The following is a 17647-nucleotide window of genomic DNA, read 5'->3' as shown; positions in this document are numbered from 1 at the left end:
ACATCTCCAGGTTATTTTGACATTTGATTATGTTGCATACCCATCACCAAAAGTCAAATTGTCTTCCGTCACCTTCTATCTGGTTTTCTTTGTGCCCCCCTCCCCAGATGTGGTATATAATATACCATGGAATACTACTCAGCCATAAGAAATGATGACTTCGGGTCATTTACAACAACATGGATGGACCTTGATGACATTATATTGAGTGAAATAAGTAAAAAATAAAAACTAAGAACTATATGATTCCATACATATGTGGGACATAAAAATGAGACTCAGAGACTCAGAGCTTTCTTTATATAGTTCAGGATTCCTCCCTTCCTTCCCTTCCTTCCTTCCTCCCTCCCTCCCTCCCTCCCTCCCTCCTTCCTTCCTTCTTCTTCTCTTTCTTTCTCTCTTTGTGTTTTTGCTCTTTCTTTTGTTCTTTGTTTTCTTTCTTCCATTTTAATAATATGAGGTAATGCCTATGACACATAAGAACTTTATGGAATAAACTCAGTTTCTGGCTGTTATAATGACTGAATAAACATAGGCATAAGGTTGCTTAATACTTCAGCAGAAACCTGTCATGGTACTTTCTGAAAATTTGACCTCTTGAAAGAAATCCAAATGGAATTATCTTATATTTTGCTTATTATTTGGTTTCTATAAATATATGTGTTAGAATAATGGATAACTGGGTAAGAAATGCCACTGCATTGCTTTAGAAAAATGCTTAAAATGTGTTTATTCTCTTTAAATAAAAAGTTAATGCTAAAAACAAATCTTAGTAACAAATCTGTTACTAAGAGTTTTTACTGCTAAGTGTCTTCAGATAGCTTTATTTGATGGTGTTTAATTTAATTAAAATTATCATACTTTCTTCTTACATTGTCCTTTGAAGTCATTGAAATTGCCTAAATAACATTGTTCTTTCTCTGCTTGATAAAATGGAGAGTCCAGAAGATTAGTTTAGATAAATAATGGAAAATAAAAGGCTCACAATATGTACTTCATTTTATTAGAAGAAAGTACATTATAAAAATAGTTATTTGATGAGATAAAAATAGGGAAATATTTCAATTCTCATGTCATTATGAACCAGTTATAAAGGCTGTCTATATGAAAGTATGTGTATTTATGAGATATAATCATTATTAGATTTTTATTAAACTATCTCACATATTATATTTTTATATATTATTTAATGTCTTTTGTTTTGTTTTGTTTTAAACAGCAAATGCCAGTCTGCTTGGTGGAGGAGGTGGTAAGTCCTGAACATTACTTAAAATATGTATTTTTTTCTATACCAAACACAGATGTTAAGTGAGTTCTGTGATACTTGAAGGAAAATTAATTTAGTTATAATTGTCAGTTACAGAAATTATAATCTTCTAGAAAAGAATTTAAAATGGAAATATTTTAACTGACTTCAAAATAGATAGAATGCTGTTTTTTCTTTTGTTAAGTTTTGTATTTCTTCCTTTGGCATAAGCTGTAACTGCTACAAGCTATTGAGATAAACACACGTATAGCAGATGACTTTTAACACATTCAGAGACTTGTGGTTTTGTTCTTTTCATCATAATGACTATAAAAACTTATGATTGTAGCCTGAGAGTTTAATATATCAGCCATTTACTTATGTGAAAAATAAAAAAGGAATTAGTATTGGCACTTTGCTTTTTTGCTTTTAGCCTGTTTAAGGAGAAAGAGAAAGAGATAAAAATGAGATGAAGAAGAGATTTCTGTACTTAGAGTTTGTTTTTGATACTACAATCTTATCCCTATTTATTATTTTTTCTTTTTTTTTGTAAATATTTTTCTGAAGTGAGAAGCAGGGGGGCAGATATCAGATTCCCACATGTGCCCGACCAGAATTCACTGGCATACTCACTAGAGGATGATGCTCTGCCCATCTGGGGCATTGCTCCGTTGAAACCAGAGCCATTCTAGCATCTGAGGTGGAGGCCATGGAGCCATCCTCAGCACCTGGGCCAACTTTGCTCCAGTGGAGCCTTGGATATGGGAGAGGAAGAGAGAGACAGAGAGGAAGGAAAGGGGGAGGGGTGGAGAAGCAGATGGGCACTTCTCCTGTGTGCCCTAGCTGGAATCGAATCCGGGCCTTCCATACACTGGCTGACGCCCTACCACTGATCCAGCCGGGCCGATGCTCTACTACTGAGCCAGCTGACTAGGGCTTATTATTTTTATTTCTAGGTTGAAAGATTAAATTTCTCCTAGCCCCAGCCTATATAATACAGTAGAAAAGGGAAGAATACACGTTAGAATAGGTTCCTTTTTATTTAAGACCCTGATGGCCTTAAGTTGGCTTGTTTTCTCTCTCGCTCTTTCTCCCTCTCCCTCTTCTTTCTATGTACATGGTTGAGGTAAACACATTGCACTGAGCTTTAGGCTTTAAAAAGTTTTCTGGGCTTTATTAGGAGGTTTCAGGGTAACTTATTTAGCAATTAAAACTTTAAGCATCATTTCCATATAAGAATCAATAGATTTTCGAAAACAGAATCTTGGAAGTAGGAATGAATATATAGAAAACAGTTTAAACTAGAAAATGTTCTCATATTATCACATGTCAATGACTGTTTTATGGCAGAGTTAAGTATTTATTTTCCTCTTCCATAAATTATTCTAAAAACTATAAATCTACAGCATTTTTTATTGTATTTTTAGGAATTTGAAAGGATTTTTTTCATATTAGTTTGATTCCCAGTAAATTTTTAACTCAAGTTTCTTATGTTAAGTAAACAGTTTTAAAATAAATTTACATAGTGCTAATTTTCTTGAAAGACATATTAGTATTTGAACAAATTTGACTAAATTAGATAAAGAAAAGTTAAAGTTAATTTTATACAAACAAATTCATCAAGTTAAAACAACAGACACATTAGCTAGGCAATTAATTTATTGTTCCTGGCTATTTTTATAAACTGACTTGACTGATTGATAATATTAGTTAAAGTCACTGAGTTGCCCATAGCAGAAACATCCAAATAATAGTGGCATTCAGGAGATAGAACCGTATTTCTCTCTCATGTACCAGTAGTACAGACGGAGGCTAGAATGGTGCTGTCGTGGTTCCATGGTGTCATCAAGCACTCAAGCTATCACTTTTTGGTGGCCTCTAAAAGATGAGTCATTTTTGAAGCAGTTTCTCTGAAGCTTCACATTATCCTTGAAATTGATCAAATGTTAATTTTGGATACATGGAATTTTATTCCAGGAAGATATGTGTTTTTCAGAAGAAGTAGTGTTCTGTGTTCCGAGGAGGTCAGTCAGGGTGGAGGTTCTGATAGGCGAGCAGTAGTCCCTGCCATCCCCGGCAGGCAGGCTGTTGTTGCGGAAGTCTTTTCAGCCTGCTTTGTTTCAATAAATGTATACATGCTTGGTGTTTATATTAAATCCAGTGATTCGGCCTGTATTTCCTTATAGTTCCACTAACCTGGGTGAAAAAATATATTACAAATTTTTAGAAATGACAAGACATTCAGGAAGAGGCAAACTCAGTTTTCTGTTTACCTAATGTATATACTTTACTGTCCTCTGGGACATATATATATGATTGCTTTAGCTAAATGCAGGTATTGCCATAATTTTTAATTTCTGGATTCTAAAGTTACTGACTTAGCATTATCATAAAGGAGAGTTACAAGATGCTGCTCACAAAAATTAGGGGATATTTCAAAATGAATATGAAGCAGTAAAATATCCTCTAATTTTTATGAGTGGTATATTTAAGGTGGCTGTAATTTCTTCCCATTTAAGTAGGTTATTGACAGGTTTAAATTCATTTATTCACTTCTAGAGACATAAAAATTGCTCTAATGTACATGGCTGATTTTTGGAAGGCTGTATTTAAAAATTAAATTTTAGGAATACTTTAAGCCTTCTTTGAATTGATTTTTGGCCTTCTCATTCTATGACAAATATTTTTAATCCTGTCAGTGATGTTTGTAAAATAAAACCAAATAATCATCCAATAAGTAACAATTAAATTGATGTAATACTGTTGGACTTAATCAAATATTTTTTTATTGACTTGAATTAATATCCCTTCCAAATCCTCTGAAGAAACTAATTCTTTGATTGACTAAATAATTTGATGAAGAAAATTTGAAATCACATAAAAAGTAACAATGATACTTTAAGTACTATTTTTCTCAGGTCTTCCAGAGAGCTTTCTTCAAATTCTGTATAAGTAGTGCTTGAAATTTAGATAAAATAAGTGCATATAAAAATGTATTATCCATAAAAATCTTAGCATTCTGTTGTTCCTTTTTGAGTGCATATAACCAATGAGATCTCCTAAAAGGAGATATTTAAAAGTGTCGCCCCATTAAAAAAATAAAATTATTAAAAAAATTTTAAAAAAGTGGTTATAATTAATACTCTTAGCTCTGATTTTAAAGTAAGATAATCACTGCCTTGTGAATTTCCATCTTTGGGCTAGAGTCGCTCTTTTTAGGAACTTAGAGTCACTGAGGATAATTCATTGTAATGAACATAAGTGATAAGGTCATGAAACCTAGTCATTTCACTTGAAATGCTTGGTATAATGAGTTGTCTCTGTTTTTATTTTCTAGATTTGTCACAGGCAGATACATATACTATATTCTTAAGTATGTGGCTGTTCTAGTCTACCTTTAACATTAACTGTTGTAGTCAACCTTTCAGGAAGCCTTTACATTACTTGTGTAATGGTATAATGTCAAAAACCTTAGAATGTCTACTAATATTTTATAAACTTTCCATCACTGCTACCAGTAGTACCCTGTATAACAACTGCATAGCACATTGTATTATAAAACAAGGACATTTTATTTTCTCACTTATTCCTTTTGTTACTTCTATATTATGCTATGGTAACAAATAAACCTAAAATTTTTAGTGGCTTCATGAAATGGGGTTTATTTCTTGCTCACACTATATAGTCGTAGTAGGATTGGTGGCTCTCCTACTCAGGCTGTCATACAGGTAGTGACACAGAGAGCATTTCCATTCTTGAGCTACATATACTATGGGATATGTGCTAAGGATGTCACAGGAGGAGAGAGCTGGAGAATCATGTTGGATATAATAATAGACCAGATTAGGAATGGCTTACATCACTTATGCTTACTTTTATGGGTCAGAATTCAGGTAAGTGACCCCCAAGAAGGGAGGCTGGGAAAAATGGAAACTTCCAGAGTCCCACAAAGAGAAAATGGAATGGTAGATACATAACACTATTTCTGCCACGGCGCTCAAATGAGATCAGTGTTATTTACTGATTGTTACTGTTATTAGAAAGGCTGAAGGTTGAGTGAAAAGACAAGGTTCTTGACTCACACTCTAGGGTTGACTTTGCCTTTGCTTTGTGATTTTTAATATATCTTGCTCTTCAGATTTGCTTTTTCTATGCACAGGTAGGTAACTTTGTTTACCCCAGGACAAATGAAGATAAGATACAAACAGTGCTTCCTTGACTTTTTTCACAAATCTCAAGCACAGCTTGTAATTTGAAAGTACACTCATTGGCACTGTTTTATGGCACCTTTGAGTTTGCTGCCTAGATCCATTTACCTTTGTTGTGTATTTGAGGTTCTGTCTTAGAACACATTACATTTTAAATATATGTTCACTCACCTGTATGAGAATGTTTTTTTTTTTTTTTGTATTTTTCTGAAGCTGGAAACGGGGAGAGACAGTCAGACAGACTCCCACATGCGCCCGACCAGGATCCACCCGGCATGCCCACCAGGGGCGATGCTCTGCCCACCAGGGGGCGATGCTCTGCCCCTCCAGGGCGTCGCTCTGCCGCGACCAGAGCCACTCTAGCACCTGGGGCAGAGGCCAAGGAGCCATCCCCAGTGCCCGGGCCATCTTTGCTCCAATGGAGCCTTGGCTGCGGGAGGGGAAGAGAGAGACAGAGAGGAAGGAGAGGGGGGGTGGAGAAGCAAATGGGCGCTTCTCCTATGTGCCCTGGCCGGGAATTGAACCCGGGTCCCCCGCATGCCAGGCTGATGCTCTACCGCTGAGCCAACCGGCCAGGGCCTGTATGAGAATGTTTTACATGGACAAAATTCTGTGATGATGTACTTCTAGAATATATAATAAAAACAAATTATTTCAGTAAGCCATAAGTTGTCAAGCAGAATTAGAAAAGAAAAGTAGTATTGAAGAGGCAATTCCTCCGTTTCTTACAGATCCTTACATAGCAGAACAGAATAAAAAGGCAAACTTTGGAAAACGCCGTTTCTCTTTCATTGTCACAATAATGAACAGGAGACCAGAATCTGATGACAGAGGCCAAACAGGGCGTTGTTCATGGGATTTGCTTCCTTTAGAGTCTGTCATTGTTCCCACATGCTGAAACCTGAGGCATAGTGTAAGACATTTTAAGTGACGTTTTCCTGACAGAGTGGTAATTAAGGGTGACTTTATGCACAGAAGTATTCAAGACTGCTGTTTTACATATACAGGGCATATTTGTATCAGTACTACTACTAATTCTGTACCTTATCCATGAGGTGATTCTGTGGCAGGTTAATGCATGGCCTTCCCACCTCAGAGGGCTTCTTGTTGTCTTTGTGCCCTTTAACGTGGGCCCCCAAATTGACTAGGTCCAGTGGCTTGCGGTTAGTAACCACTCTTCTGACCTCTCTCATTCCTTGTTTGGACTGTTCTACTTACAGAGAGAATTCCTAATGATTTTTTATTGTTAATGTCATTGTGTGTGTTAGACAGTTTGTTTGAGGTACCAAAATGCATGCTTTAAAAGTAGTGAAATCATAAAACCATTTGGTATTATATAAGAGAAACTTTCAGTGTATCTCTGCTCATTTATTCAATAAATATTAATTCAGTCTCTACGGCGCACCTGTGATTTGGTCGTAAACACAGCCCTTTCCCTGTGACCAGTCATGGTCTCTGTTTGGCTGAGTTATCTGAGCAGTAATAATTCTCATGTTCTCTGAGGTGTTTTATTTATTTATTGCATGGGTCTTTGAATTAAAATGATGTTTTAACATCAATGTAGTGAGCACCAAGCCTCGGGGTCCTTCTTTAAAAAGCAAAGAACATCCTGCAAAGTACTCTTTCCTCACACACACACAAAAAAACCAGGGTTATTTCCAAGAATTCCTAACAAGAAAAACAACATATATAAAGGGTGTTTTAAATGTGCATAAGCAGGAATGCTTTTTACAAATTGTTTCCGAAACATTCACAAGCAGAGCGCAGTGCCTTTCACCCTCCCCTCCACACACAAAACCGTGTCCTCCTGGTGTGAACCAGTCACTCTATTGCTCCAACCCCCACAGTGATTCTGTGCTTCAGTGTTTTAAACCTTGAGGTCTGGTCAGGCCATGGGTATGCTATCCCAGTCTGGGATAATGGTCGGCAGTGAGGGACCAAGGCCAGCTAAGGCAGGGAGTGCATGGGGGCTGCACCCCAGGAAGTCAGTGCAGCATGTCTGAGCAGCTAGGCAGGTGGAGGGGTCCCAGCCATAAGCCTGGGGAATAGCAACAGTCTCAGTACTGAGAGAGGAATGGAAGAAAAACTCAGAACTCTGGCCTGGTGGGTCAGGCAGGGGCCCATTCTTAGGACCAGAGCTGCGGGAAGGCATGTGATACTAAACCACAGATAATAAGTATTGAATGTTGACTGCCTCAGGTGGGATTGGTCCCAGGCACCGCAGGTGGTCCAGCCTCCTAAAGGAATCCTGGAGCTCAGGCTGCGAGGAAGGAGAAGGGAAGGAGGAGCCAGGGGCCAGAAGCCAAGCCAGGTCTGACAGCATTCACTTTTGTTTGGAATCAAACAACCTTTATTCTCTCTTCCTCCCTACTTCTCTCTCTTTTTACTTTTTCTTCTTCCTTTCAAACATTAAAAAAAATTTTTTCTTTCTCAGTCAACATCATATATTAATTATCTCTTGTATATGAGTCTTGACATTGAAGTAGCACGGATTCTTATAACTAGGTACAGTTAGAAGTATAAATATTTATTTACACATTACTTAAGGATTAGAAAAAAATTTTAAGAAAGTTTTTTTAATACAGGAATAATGAGAAGATGAAGTCAACGTCTGGAGTGGTCGGGGAAGGCTTCCCAGAGGAAGTGACCCTGGAGCAATCTTGGAGGACATGTGGCATTTTCCAGAAGCAGAAGGAAATGACCCATTAAGTTGTATTTCCTGCCATCTGATGTACACATTTTATAGATGTCTTGCTCTGCTTCAGTCATCTCTCTTTCTCTTCTGCATCCTCTCATCCAGACCTTGGTTAAGTAGTTTCCTCTGACCATCTCCCTGCCACATAAAGTGGAGGGAACAGAGTGGAAGAAAGGAATTCTGGTGTCCGTGGTGTTGGCAGCAAACTCCATCAGAACAGCATGGGTAAAGCCTGCTGGTCATCACCTACACCAGCTCCTCCCTGTCTGCTTTCTTCCCTGATTACTTCACCTGCATCTCAGTCTGGGTTCCAACTCTACAGCTGCCCACACCAATTCGATTTCTAGTGTTTTCTTATTGTGAGCTTGTCTAGTTTTACTCTTAAGAAGTGTGTCCCAGCCTCGGTCACTTTAATCTTGTCTGCCATTTGTCATTAAGCCTTCCAGATGGTTCCTTGTGGAGGAGGGAGAGGGGTGTGAAATCCAGGCCATGTCTGTGCTTGAACTTTCCTATCTTAATAGCCATTCCAAGAGCATGCCTTGTTTATTTCACCTCTAATTGCAGGCACCATGATTCCTTTATTCAAAAGCTAAATGTTTTAAAGTTCTTCCTCATACTGACTGCTTAGCTCTTCCCCCTTCTAAGTGAAACTGCCCCATCTGAAAACCTTGTCAAAGGGGCATCCCTGTGCAGATAAATGCCCTTCTCATTCTGCCCATAGCTGACTGAACCTGAAAGGATACATGTCTAGATCAAGGTATAAACTTCTTGAGGACGGAGACTTTGTTATTCATCTATATGACTAGAAACTTCTAATTTTAATTTTGACTTATCATTATCTTTCATCCTGGATTCTTACAATGTCTAGATGTTTCAGTTTTGACCAATTTTCTCTGCAAAGATAATTATTTTATCTTTAGATCTCTAAATAAAAAAATAAAACTTTTCACAACACATATACAAGTCAACTTGAGGATCATATATTGTACATACCTATGCAGTAGTATTACGTTAGACATTGTATTACCTTTTATTTTTAAAAAGTTTATATAGCCAGAATCCCATAGTATTTTTTGAGCTAATGATTATAGTTTTTGAATCCTGGGAGATAAAGAGAACAATATTTATCTGTATAGATGAGGAAATAAAATGCAGATGCATTCCAGGAATTATATGCAAAGAGGGAAAGGCTATTGTCTTGTTTACATTTTGTCATATTGCAGGTATTTAACCAGTTATAGCATTCAGTTGGAAATACGATTTGTCATTATTGATATCCTTGTTTAAACCTATTGGCAAACTTTAAAGTACGAATGTGCTAGTTAATGAAATTTGACACTCATTATCAATAGGAACAAGGACGTGCTTTCAGAAAGTTTCTAAGTAGGTTGGCTAAGCTACTGAGGTCCCCTACCTCACTCATGAAGAGCAATGAACATTGAGAGTTATTGGCAGTACTGTTACTACTTTGCTTGATTTAGGTATTTTATTTAAACAATGTATTGATTTTGTAATATGCTTCTAATTTAAAATATTAACATATAAAAATGGTAGGGTACTTGGAAATGGAACTGTATCCATTGCCACTGTAACTTCTCTTTCATTAAAATTAATAATCACATTTTAAAATTTTGTGCACTATTAAAGATAATTGGTTCTTTCCTCTGACATATGCTTCACTTCATTAGCTTGTGGGTCTTTCACAAAACCTTTGTATGATCATTGTGCTCAACCATTAGAAGAAAGATAAGGTAAAAACATTTAGTCTTATGTTTCTATGGCTGAAATTCACTTTATTTTAAAATCTTTGTTATACTTAAGTTAAAATTATACATCTCATCTTTGAGATAAAATTTTCATTGAGTTATGTAAAGAAATAGTCTATATAGATTGTGATAACTTTTTACCTATTAATAATATAAACCAGTGTTTTTTACAAAATTGTGAATAACATTGATATCATTGCAGAACAGAAAACACGAGAAAGAATTTTTCACACATTTATTATTGGAGGTATAGAGACTCAACAGTACAGAGGAAAAATCTCTAGATTCTAAAAATATGCTAGACTGAGGGAGTCAGAAAAACTTCCTGCAACAAATTCACATATTATAAATAAAATATAATAAAATTAATTTAAGTATTTCAATCCGCTTACAAGAAAGAAATGGGGATTCTTGGGTGCCATAAATCAGTACTGAAAAAATAAACTAACCCAAGACTATAATATAAACTGTATATTATATGTGCCTTTGTGGTAGAACAAATAGTGATGGGGAATTGGATACCAGTGACTATGTGGCTAGTTATCATTTGAGAGAAGAAGTAGGACTGCATAATGTTGGAGGTTAAGGCCTAGATCCTCACTTAAACCAAGATATTCAAATAGTTATAGTCACAGTAGAATGATAGAGTTGAAAAAAATTCTTTATTAGCACAAGAAAACTATACGAAAGACTCCTCTAAAATTTTAGTGCCCCAAGCCTCTAACTTCTTTGTGTTTGGTACTTAAATTTATACTTCCTAAGTGTCTGAGAATCCCAAACATAAGAAATAAACATAAAACTTGGACCTACTGGCTACTATGAGAGACAAATTCAAAATTTTCTGCAGATAAGTGTTTAACACCCAGGCCACAAGGTATTCTCACAGAACAACAAGACCTTTCAAAATGAACTCATTACCAGGAATTACAAAATATATGAGGAACTTTACAGTGGAAAAGCCTAATAAACATTACCTTACCCACGTAATTAAAGTCACAACCAACAGTGATAAATCATGTTAATAGAAAGTGCCTTTGATATGGTAATGAAAATGCCACATAACCTCTGTTATTTTTCCTATAAAAACCTATACTTCCAACCTAATCATAAGTAAACTATCAGACAAATTTCGATAGCAGGGCATCCTACAAAATATTTGATCACTATACCTCAATACTATCAAGTTCTTTAAGAACTAGGAAAACCTGAGAAACTCTCACAACCAAAAGGAGTTTTAGGAGACATAGCAACTAATTATAATATTATATCTTGGCCTGACCAGTGGTGGTGCAGTGAATAAAGCATCGACCTGGAACACTGAGGTCACTGGTTCAATACCCCCGGCTTGCCTGGTCAAGGCACATACAGGAAGCAACTACTATGAGTTGATGATTCCTGCTTCTTCCCCCTCTTTCTCTCTCTCACTATCCTCTCTCTAAAAGCCAATAAATAAAAATTTAAAAAATCATATCTTGGATAGTTTCAGAAAAGAAGAAAACATTAGGTAAAACTAAGAAAATATGAATAAACTCTGGGCTTTAGTAAATAATAATGTTAATATTGGTTCATAAATTAAAACAAATGTATTCATTTAAGATATTTTAAAAAAGGTAGTTAGATAGCATTCTAAAAGATAATAGAAAATACTAAAAAATGTGTTTAACATGATTAAGGTATAAAAATGATAAAATACCTTAGTCAAAAAAGGCAGATGTTAAAGAGAAACAAATAGATATCCTAGGATGAAAAATGTGGACTTTGAGATTAAAATCTCTATAATAGAGGAGGATCCCAGATGGTGGTACAGTAGGTGGAAGCTACACTCACCTCCTTCTAGCTAAATTTAAGAATAATCATCCTGAGAAACCAACTCAAGACTACATAAAGAGGAGTTTTATAACCAGGGATTTACAGAAGAAGCAACATTAAGACCGGTAGAAAGGGCAGAGATGTAAAAAGGGCTGCTTCAGCTCCCACTAGCAGCAGCTGAGGTTCCAGAGGGATATCTCAGAAGCTGGGGGGAGGGAAGGAGGGAGTTAATCCTAAGAAATGTGAACCTAAATCTCAAGTCAGGACCCCAGTCCAGAGCACCAGAGCCAAGAAGAAGCACCCACATAGCATTAGACAGTGAAAAGTGATGAGGTTTCTATCTACCAGAAAAAGATGTGACGTCACAGAGACATGGGCACCTCTTAAAGGGCCCATGCACAAAATCTCATTCACAGCCACTTATCCTGGGCTCTGGCAGAGGGAGGGGTGAGCAAACTAGAGATAAGTGAGGAGTGACTGAGGTTTGTGGCTCTAGGGAGAGAAATGGTGAGGGATAGCCTTCAGGACCCCTGTGCTATATCATTCTTTAATACCAGCCACCATCTTTCTTGGAAAGAGCACTCCCCTCTGTGTGGCATCAACCTGAGGAAGAGCAACTGTCCCACCTTTGAGAATCTCTCTCACCCCATCCTGTGGAAATTAGGCCTGGCTGAGGAGTCAGCTGCCTTGGCCAGATAGTAGAGTCCTGAAAGACTTGGGGATGACATTGACTTAGTTGTCTCACTTTGAGGTGGGAGCTATTTCTCCCACTTTCCCAAGAATCTGGTGCTTCCCTCTCATGGGAGATTAAGTAAAACCACTCTTCTGGCTGTTGGCAGACCAACTTTCTGTGTTCCAGAGACCTCATGATTACGAATTTCTTCACAGTTCGGACCTGCAAGGCAAAAGATACACCAGATTCTCTATATACCAGGCAGAGGGCTGAAACTCTTATGCGGAATCAGCCCCGAGAAACAGCACCTCTGCATATTTGTTGAGTTCCAAAAATCATAGCTCAGCAATTAAAACTAGAAAGTTACACAAGTCTTTTTTGCCATCCGTTTCATCCCCAACCCTGCACATCTATTGTTTCTTTTAATGAACAAGGACATAAGAAGAGTCAAAGTCTCAGAGCTTATCAATCATGAAGGACATCTGGTTCTTGGAGGCCTTCCTCCAAGAATCCTGTGTACTTGCATTTAAGTAACCCAGGCCAGTGTCTCTCCATGGTTAATATACTCCAAGATCTCTTGTCTCCATTTAACCCTTGCTCTGTAGTTAATTGACGTTTATATTGTGCAGAGTTGTCTCCTACACCCCACTTTCTGACTTTTAGTGACTCTGCCCAGATGAGGTTGGAGGAAAAATATTTGAATTAGACTGAGACCTATGTCTTTGAAGTAGGGGCCACACCTACCACTTTTCCTAAAGCTTGACAGACACCTTCTTCTCCAGAAAGATTCATTAGTTCCATCCTCCTAATTCTACCAGAGGTACTTTCAGTGGCCTAGCCTAATAAGCAACCAGTGGCTGGAGTTGGATCTCAGGGTGTCTTGGGTTTTTGCTGACCAGCTCTCAGGCTGGGTGCTGGTAAATGCTGGCTTTGGTGTGCAGCTTCATCCTTCTGCATGCACCTAAGCCCAGCAGGGGCAGCTACAAACTGTTGATCATTTGTAGCTCCAAACAGGTTGCTGGGGCCGGTCACAGTCAGCATCTTTATTGGTCTGTACCAGGATCCTTCCCAAGAGGCTCAGAACCAACACATTCAGTGGCCAGCTTCAGACATCAAAAGAGAATCCAATTAGTTTTACAAGCAGCATTTCCAAATGCCTGACAGCATTTGGAGCTTGTCAGTTAACAAACTCAGCTGAAGCAAATTTTGTTTTTTGTGGTCAGTACCTGTATAACAGCTCACATGCTTTTGTTGAGGTAGAGCCTCACAGTCAGCCAGCTTGAGAGTTGATCCCAAGCACAACAGGGCAATAATAATAAGAGTGTATTACAATAGGAGGACTCACATAACACACACACAAGACATTCCTGGAGCATATAGCTGTGGTGATCAAGAAGTCTGCATCACTGGACACAACAGAACACCAACATAATCTACCCCTGAAGACTGAGAAACATAGCTGATCTATCTAATGCATAGAAACAAACACCAGGAGGCAGCCAAAATTTGGAGAAAAGAAACAGGCTCCAAGTGACAGAACAGGAGAAATCTCCAGAAAAAGAGCTAACTGAAATGGAGATAAGCAATTTATCAGAAATAGAATTCAAAGTAATGGTTATACAAATGCTCAGGGAAAAAAGTGAGAACTTGAACAAAGAGAAAATAAGCATAAAAAAGACATAAAAACCTTTATAAAAAGAAACCAGTCAGAAATGAAGAATACAATATCTGACATGAAGAATACAATGGAAGAAATAAACAGTAGATTGGATGAAGTTGAGGATCAAATCAGTGATTTGGAAGACAAGGTAGGAAAAAAATTACCCAGTGAGAGCAGCAAAAAGGAAAAAAATAATTAAAAAGAATGAAGATAGTTTAAGGGACTTTTGGGACAATGTGAAGCCTAATAACAGCCATGTCAGTATAGGTGTACCAGAAGGAGAAGAGATGAGCAGGTGATCGAGAACTTATATGAAGAAAGAATGACCAAAAATTTTCTTAATCTAAAGAAGGAAAAAGACACACAAGTCCAGGAAGCACAGTGAGTCCCAAACAAGATGAACCCTAAAAGACCCACACCTAGACACATCAATATTAAAATCTCAAAAGTTAAAAACAAAAATAAAATCTTAAAAACAGCATGAGAAAAGCAGTTAGTTACTTGCAAGTGAGATCTCGTAAGGTTGTCAGCTGATTTAACACCAGAAACATTTTAGGCCAGAAGAGATTAGCATGAAATATTCAAAGTGATGAAAAGTAAGACCTACAACCAAGACTGCTTTACCCAGCAAGGCTATCACTTAAAATTGAAGGAAAATAAAGAGCTTCACAAACAAGAGAAAGTAAAGGAGTTTGTTATTACTAAACCAGAATTACAGGAAATGTTAAAGGGCCTATTTATGAAGGAGAAAAAGAAGAAGAAACCAGAGGAATATAATTAAAATAATAAAATGACAATATATACATATCTATCAATAATTTCTTCAAATGTAAATGGCTTAAATGCTCTAGTCAAGAGACATAGGATGACTGAGTGAATAAGAAAGCATAATCCATATATATGCTGTCTACAAGTGACCTGCCTCAGAACAAAAGAAACATATAGACTAAATATAAAGGGATTGAAAAAGATATTTCATGCAAATGGAAATGAAAAAAAAATAAAGCTGGGGTAGCAGTACATATAACCAGCAAAAAAGACTTTTTTTAAAAGTCTACAATCAGAGACAAAGAAAGATACTACGCAATGATAAAGGGAGCAATCCAACAACAGGATATAACCCTAATAAACATTTATGCATCCAATTTAGGGAGATTCTAAATATGTAAAGGAAATTTTGAAGTATATAAAGGGAGAGTAATACAGTCATAGTAGGAATTTATTTATTTTTCAGAGACAGAGAGAGAGTCAGAGAGAGGGATAGATAGGGACAGACAGTCGGGAATGGAGAGAGATGAGAGCATCAATCATCAGTTTTTTGTTGCGAAACCTTAGTTGTTCATTGATTGCTTTCTCATATATGCTTTGACCATGAGCCTTCAGCAGACCAAGTAACCCCTTGCTCAAGCCAACGACCTTGGATCCAAGCTGGTGAGCTTTGCTCAAAGCAGATGAGCCCACGCTCAAACTGACAATCTTGGGGTCTTAAACCTGGGTCCTCCGCATCCCAGTCCGATGTTCTATCCACTGTGCCACCACCTAGTCAGGCCATAGTGGGAAATTTTAACTCACTATTCACATCAATGGATAGACCTTTCAGATAGAAAATACACAAAGAAATGGTGGCTTTAAGTGACACATTAGAACACTAGATTTAATTTATATCTTCAGACCATTTTGCCCTAAAGCAGAAGAATATACATCCTTTTCAAGTGTACATGGAACATTTTTCTAGAAAAGACCACATGTTAGGGCACAAAACAGGTCTCAGTAAATTTAAGAACATTGAAATCATATCATTTTCTCTGTATGCTGTGAAACTGGAAATCAATCACAAGGAAAAACTCAAAAAGCACACAAAAACATGGAGGCTAAATAGCATGTTATTAAGCAATGAATGGATTAACAATGAGATCATGGAACAAGTCAAAAGATACCTTGAGGTACCAACTTCCACCTCCCAGAACCAAAGTGGATTACAACTTAATTTTAAGAACCATCATTTGGAAAAACTAACTTTGGACTAAACTAAGAGAACTATTGAACCAAGGATCATTGAAAAAGCCACATTGTGACTGGTAGGAAAAGTGGAAACATGGAGAGGCCTGCCCAGCCTGGAGGGACTTGCATGGTGGGAAGTGAGTTTAGCGGAGGAGGGGGGATCCTGGGCTCCAGGAATGAAGCCCCAGCCTACAGCTCCAGATCCTAGAAGAGGCATACGGACAGTATTTATCTGTGAAACAAGCCAGGATACTGTTTTTGAGAAAGAGACAGATTTCTCAGACCCAGGATTTTTCTTAAAGGCACCACGCAGAAAACCTCTTTCACAACCACTCACCCTGGACTCTGGGGGATGAGGAGAGATGAAAGGACTAGAGTAGTAGGAAGAGAGTGTAATCTAGGAGGCACAGGGAGAAACACTTTGAGGGGCAGCCACCCTAATCCCTAGGATGAGTCACTCTCCAAATCTAAAGTGAATATTTCCCCCAGAACCAGCAATACCAGCAAAGGGAAGCAGTACACCAGCCAAACAGAAGCTTTCCTGTGGCACTAAGAGCAGAGTCATAGAAGGAAGGAGCCATCAGGGATACCGTTGAGTGCTAAGGTCTGAGCTGCATTGCCCCCAACCACACTGCTGAGAGCTTGCCAGAGGGTGGGCAGTGGAAGGATGTGGAGGCACAGTCCCATTGGTGGGAGCAGAAGCCAGACTGGCCAAGACTGAGGCCCGGCATAAGCTCAGTCCCGCCCTGTGGGGGCAGAGGCTGAGGCTGAGGGCGTCTGTGAGGGTGGAAGGGACGCGTGAAAGCAGTCTGACCTGGCTGCGGGCCGGGTGAACAAGAGTGGTCCCGCCTATAGTCCCGCCCACAGGAAAAAGGCAAAAACCAGGAACTGGCAGTGACGCATGGCTTAGCAGGGGTGTGCAGCCCTGCTGGCAGAGCTGGGGTTTGCGGCCTGGCATGTGAGCATAGCTCCACCCGTGGGGGGTCAGGCGAAAGCTGGAGAATAGGTGGAGATCCGTGGCTGAGCATGGGACTGCAGCCCAGCCCCCAGAGCCAGAGATTGCGACCAGGTGCTTGAGCGCAGCCCGGCCCACAGGGGCGGGGTGAAAGCCAGGGAACCAGTGGAGAGCCATGGCCGAGCATAGGTGCGAAGCCATGCCTGCAGTGCCTAGGCTTGTGGCCCCAGTGCGGCACACAGGTGTAGCCCCACCCACTGGGGCAGAACAAAGGCGAGGCCGGCAAGGGCTTGTAGCACAGGCAGTTGAACACAGCCCCGCCTGGGGAGGAAAGGAGTAAACCTCAGCAACTGCCTCAGTGGGCCAGCCCTGGCAACGCCCATACTGGAACACCCAAAGCAGTGGCAGAGAGGGTGCAGGCCTGCAGACAGACCACACCTAGGGAACACAGAGGCCACACCCATTGGACTCCTGTTGCCACACCCTTCTTATACATAGACAAAATGGGACAGCAGAGAAATGTAATCTAAATGAATCAAGAGAAATCCCCAGAAAATAACTTGAATGAGTCAGATATAAACAAATTACCAGATGCAGAGTTTAAAATAATGATTGTTAGGATGCTCAAAGATCT

At 38.7% G+C, this 17647-nt stretch overlaps 1 protein-coding gene across 4 annotated transcripts in view; it reads left to right on the top strand.

Annotated features, from left to right (window-relative positions):
* Positions 1-17647, top strand: part of MACROD2 (mono-ADP ribosylhydrolase 2) — a 2059933-nt gene that overhangs the window by 482144 nt on the left and 1560142 nt on the right. For all 4 annotated transcript variants that reach the window (XM_066387117.1, XM_066387118.1, XM_066387116.1 and 1 more), the window contains exon 4: positions 1220-1249. In XM_066387117.1, the coding sequence (XP_066243214.1) occupies positions 1220-1249 (30 nt within the window). The remainder of the gene's footprint in view (positions 1-1219; positions 1250-17647) is intronic.

The sequence above is a fragment of the Saccopteryx leptura genome, chromosome 5, assembly GCF_036850995.1.
Source record: "Saccopteryx leptura isolate mSacLep1 chromosome 5, mSacLep1_pri_phased_curated, whole genome shotgun sequence".
Taxonomy (NCBI): Eukaryota; Metazoa; Chordata; class Mammalia; order Chiroptera; family Emballonuridae; genus Saccopteryx; species Saccopteryx leptura.
The sequence above is the reverse complement of the archived record's forward strand: the minus strand, read 5'-3'. Positions and strand labels throughout refer to the sequence as shown.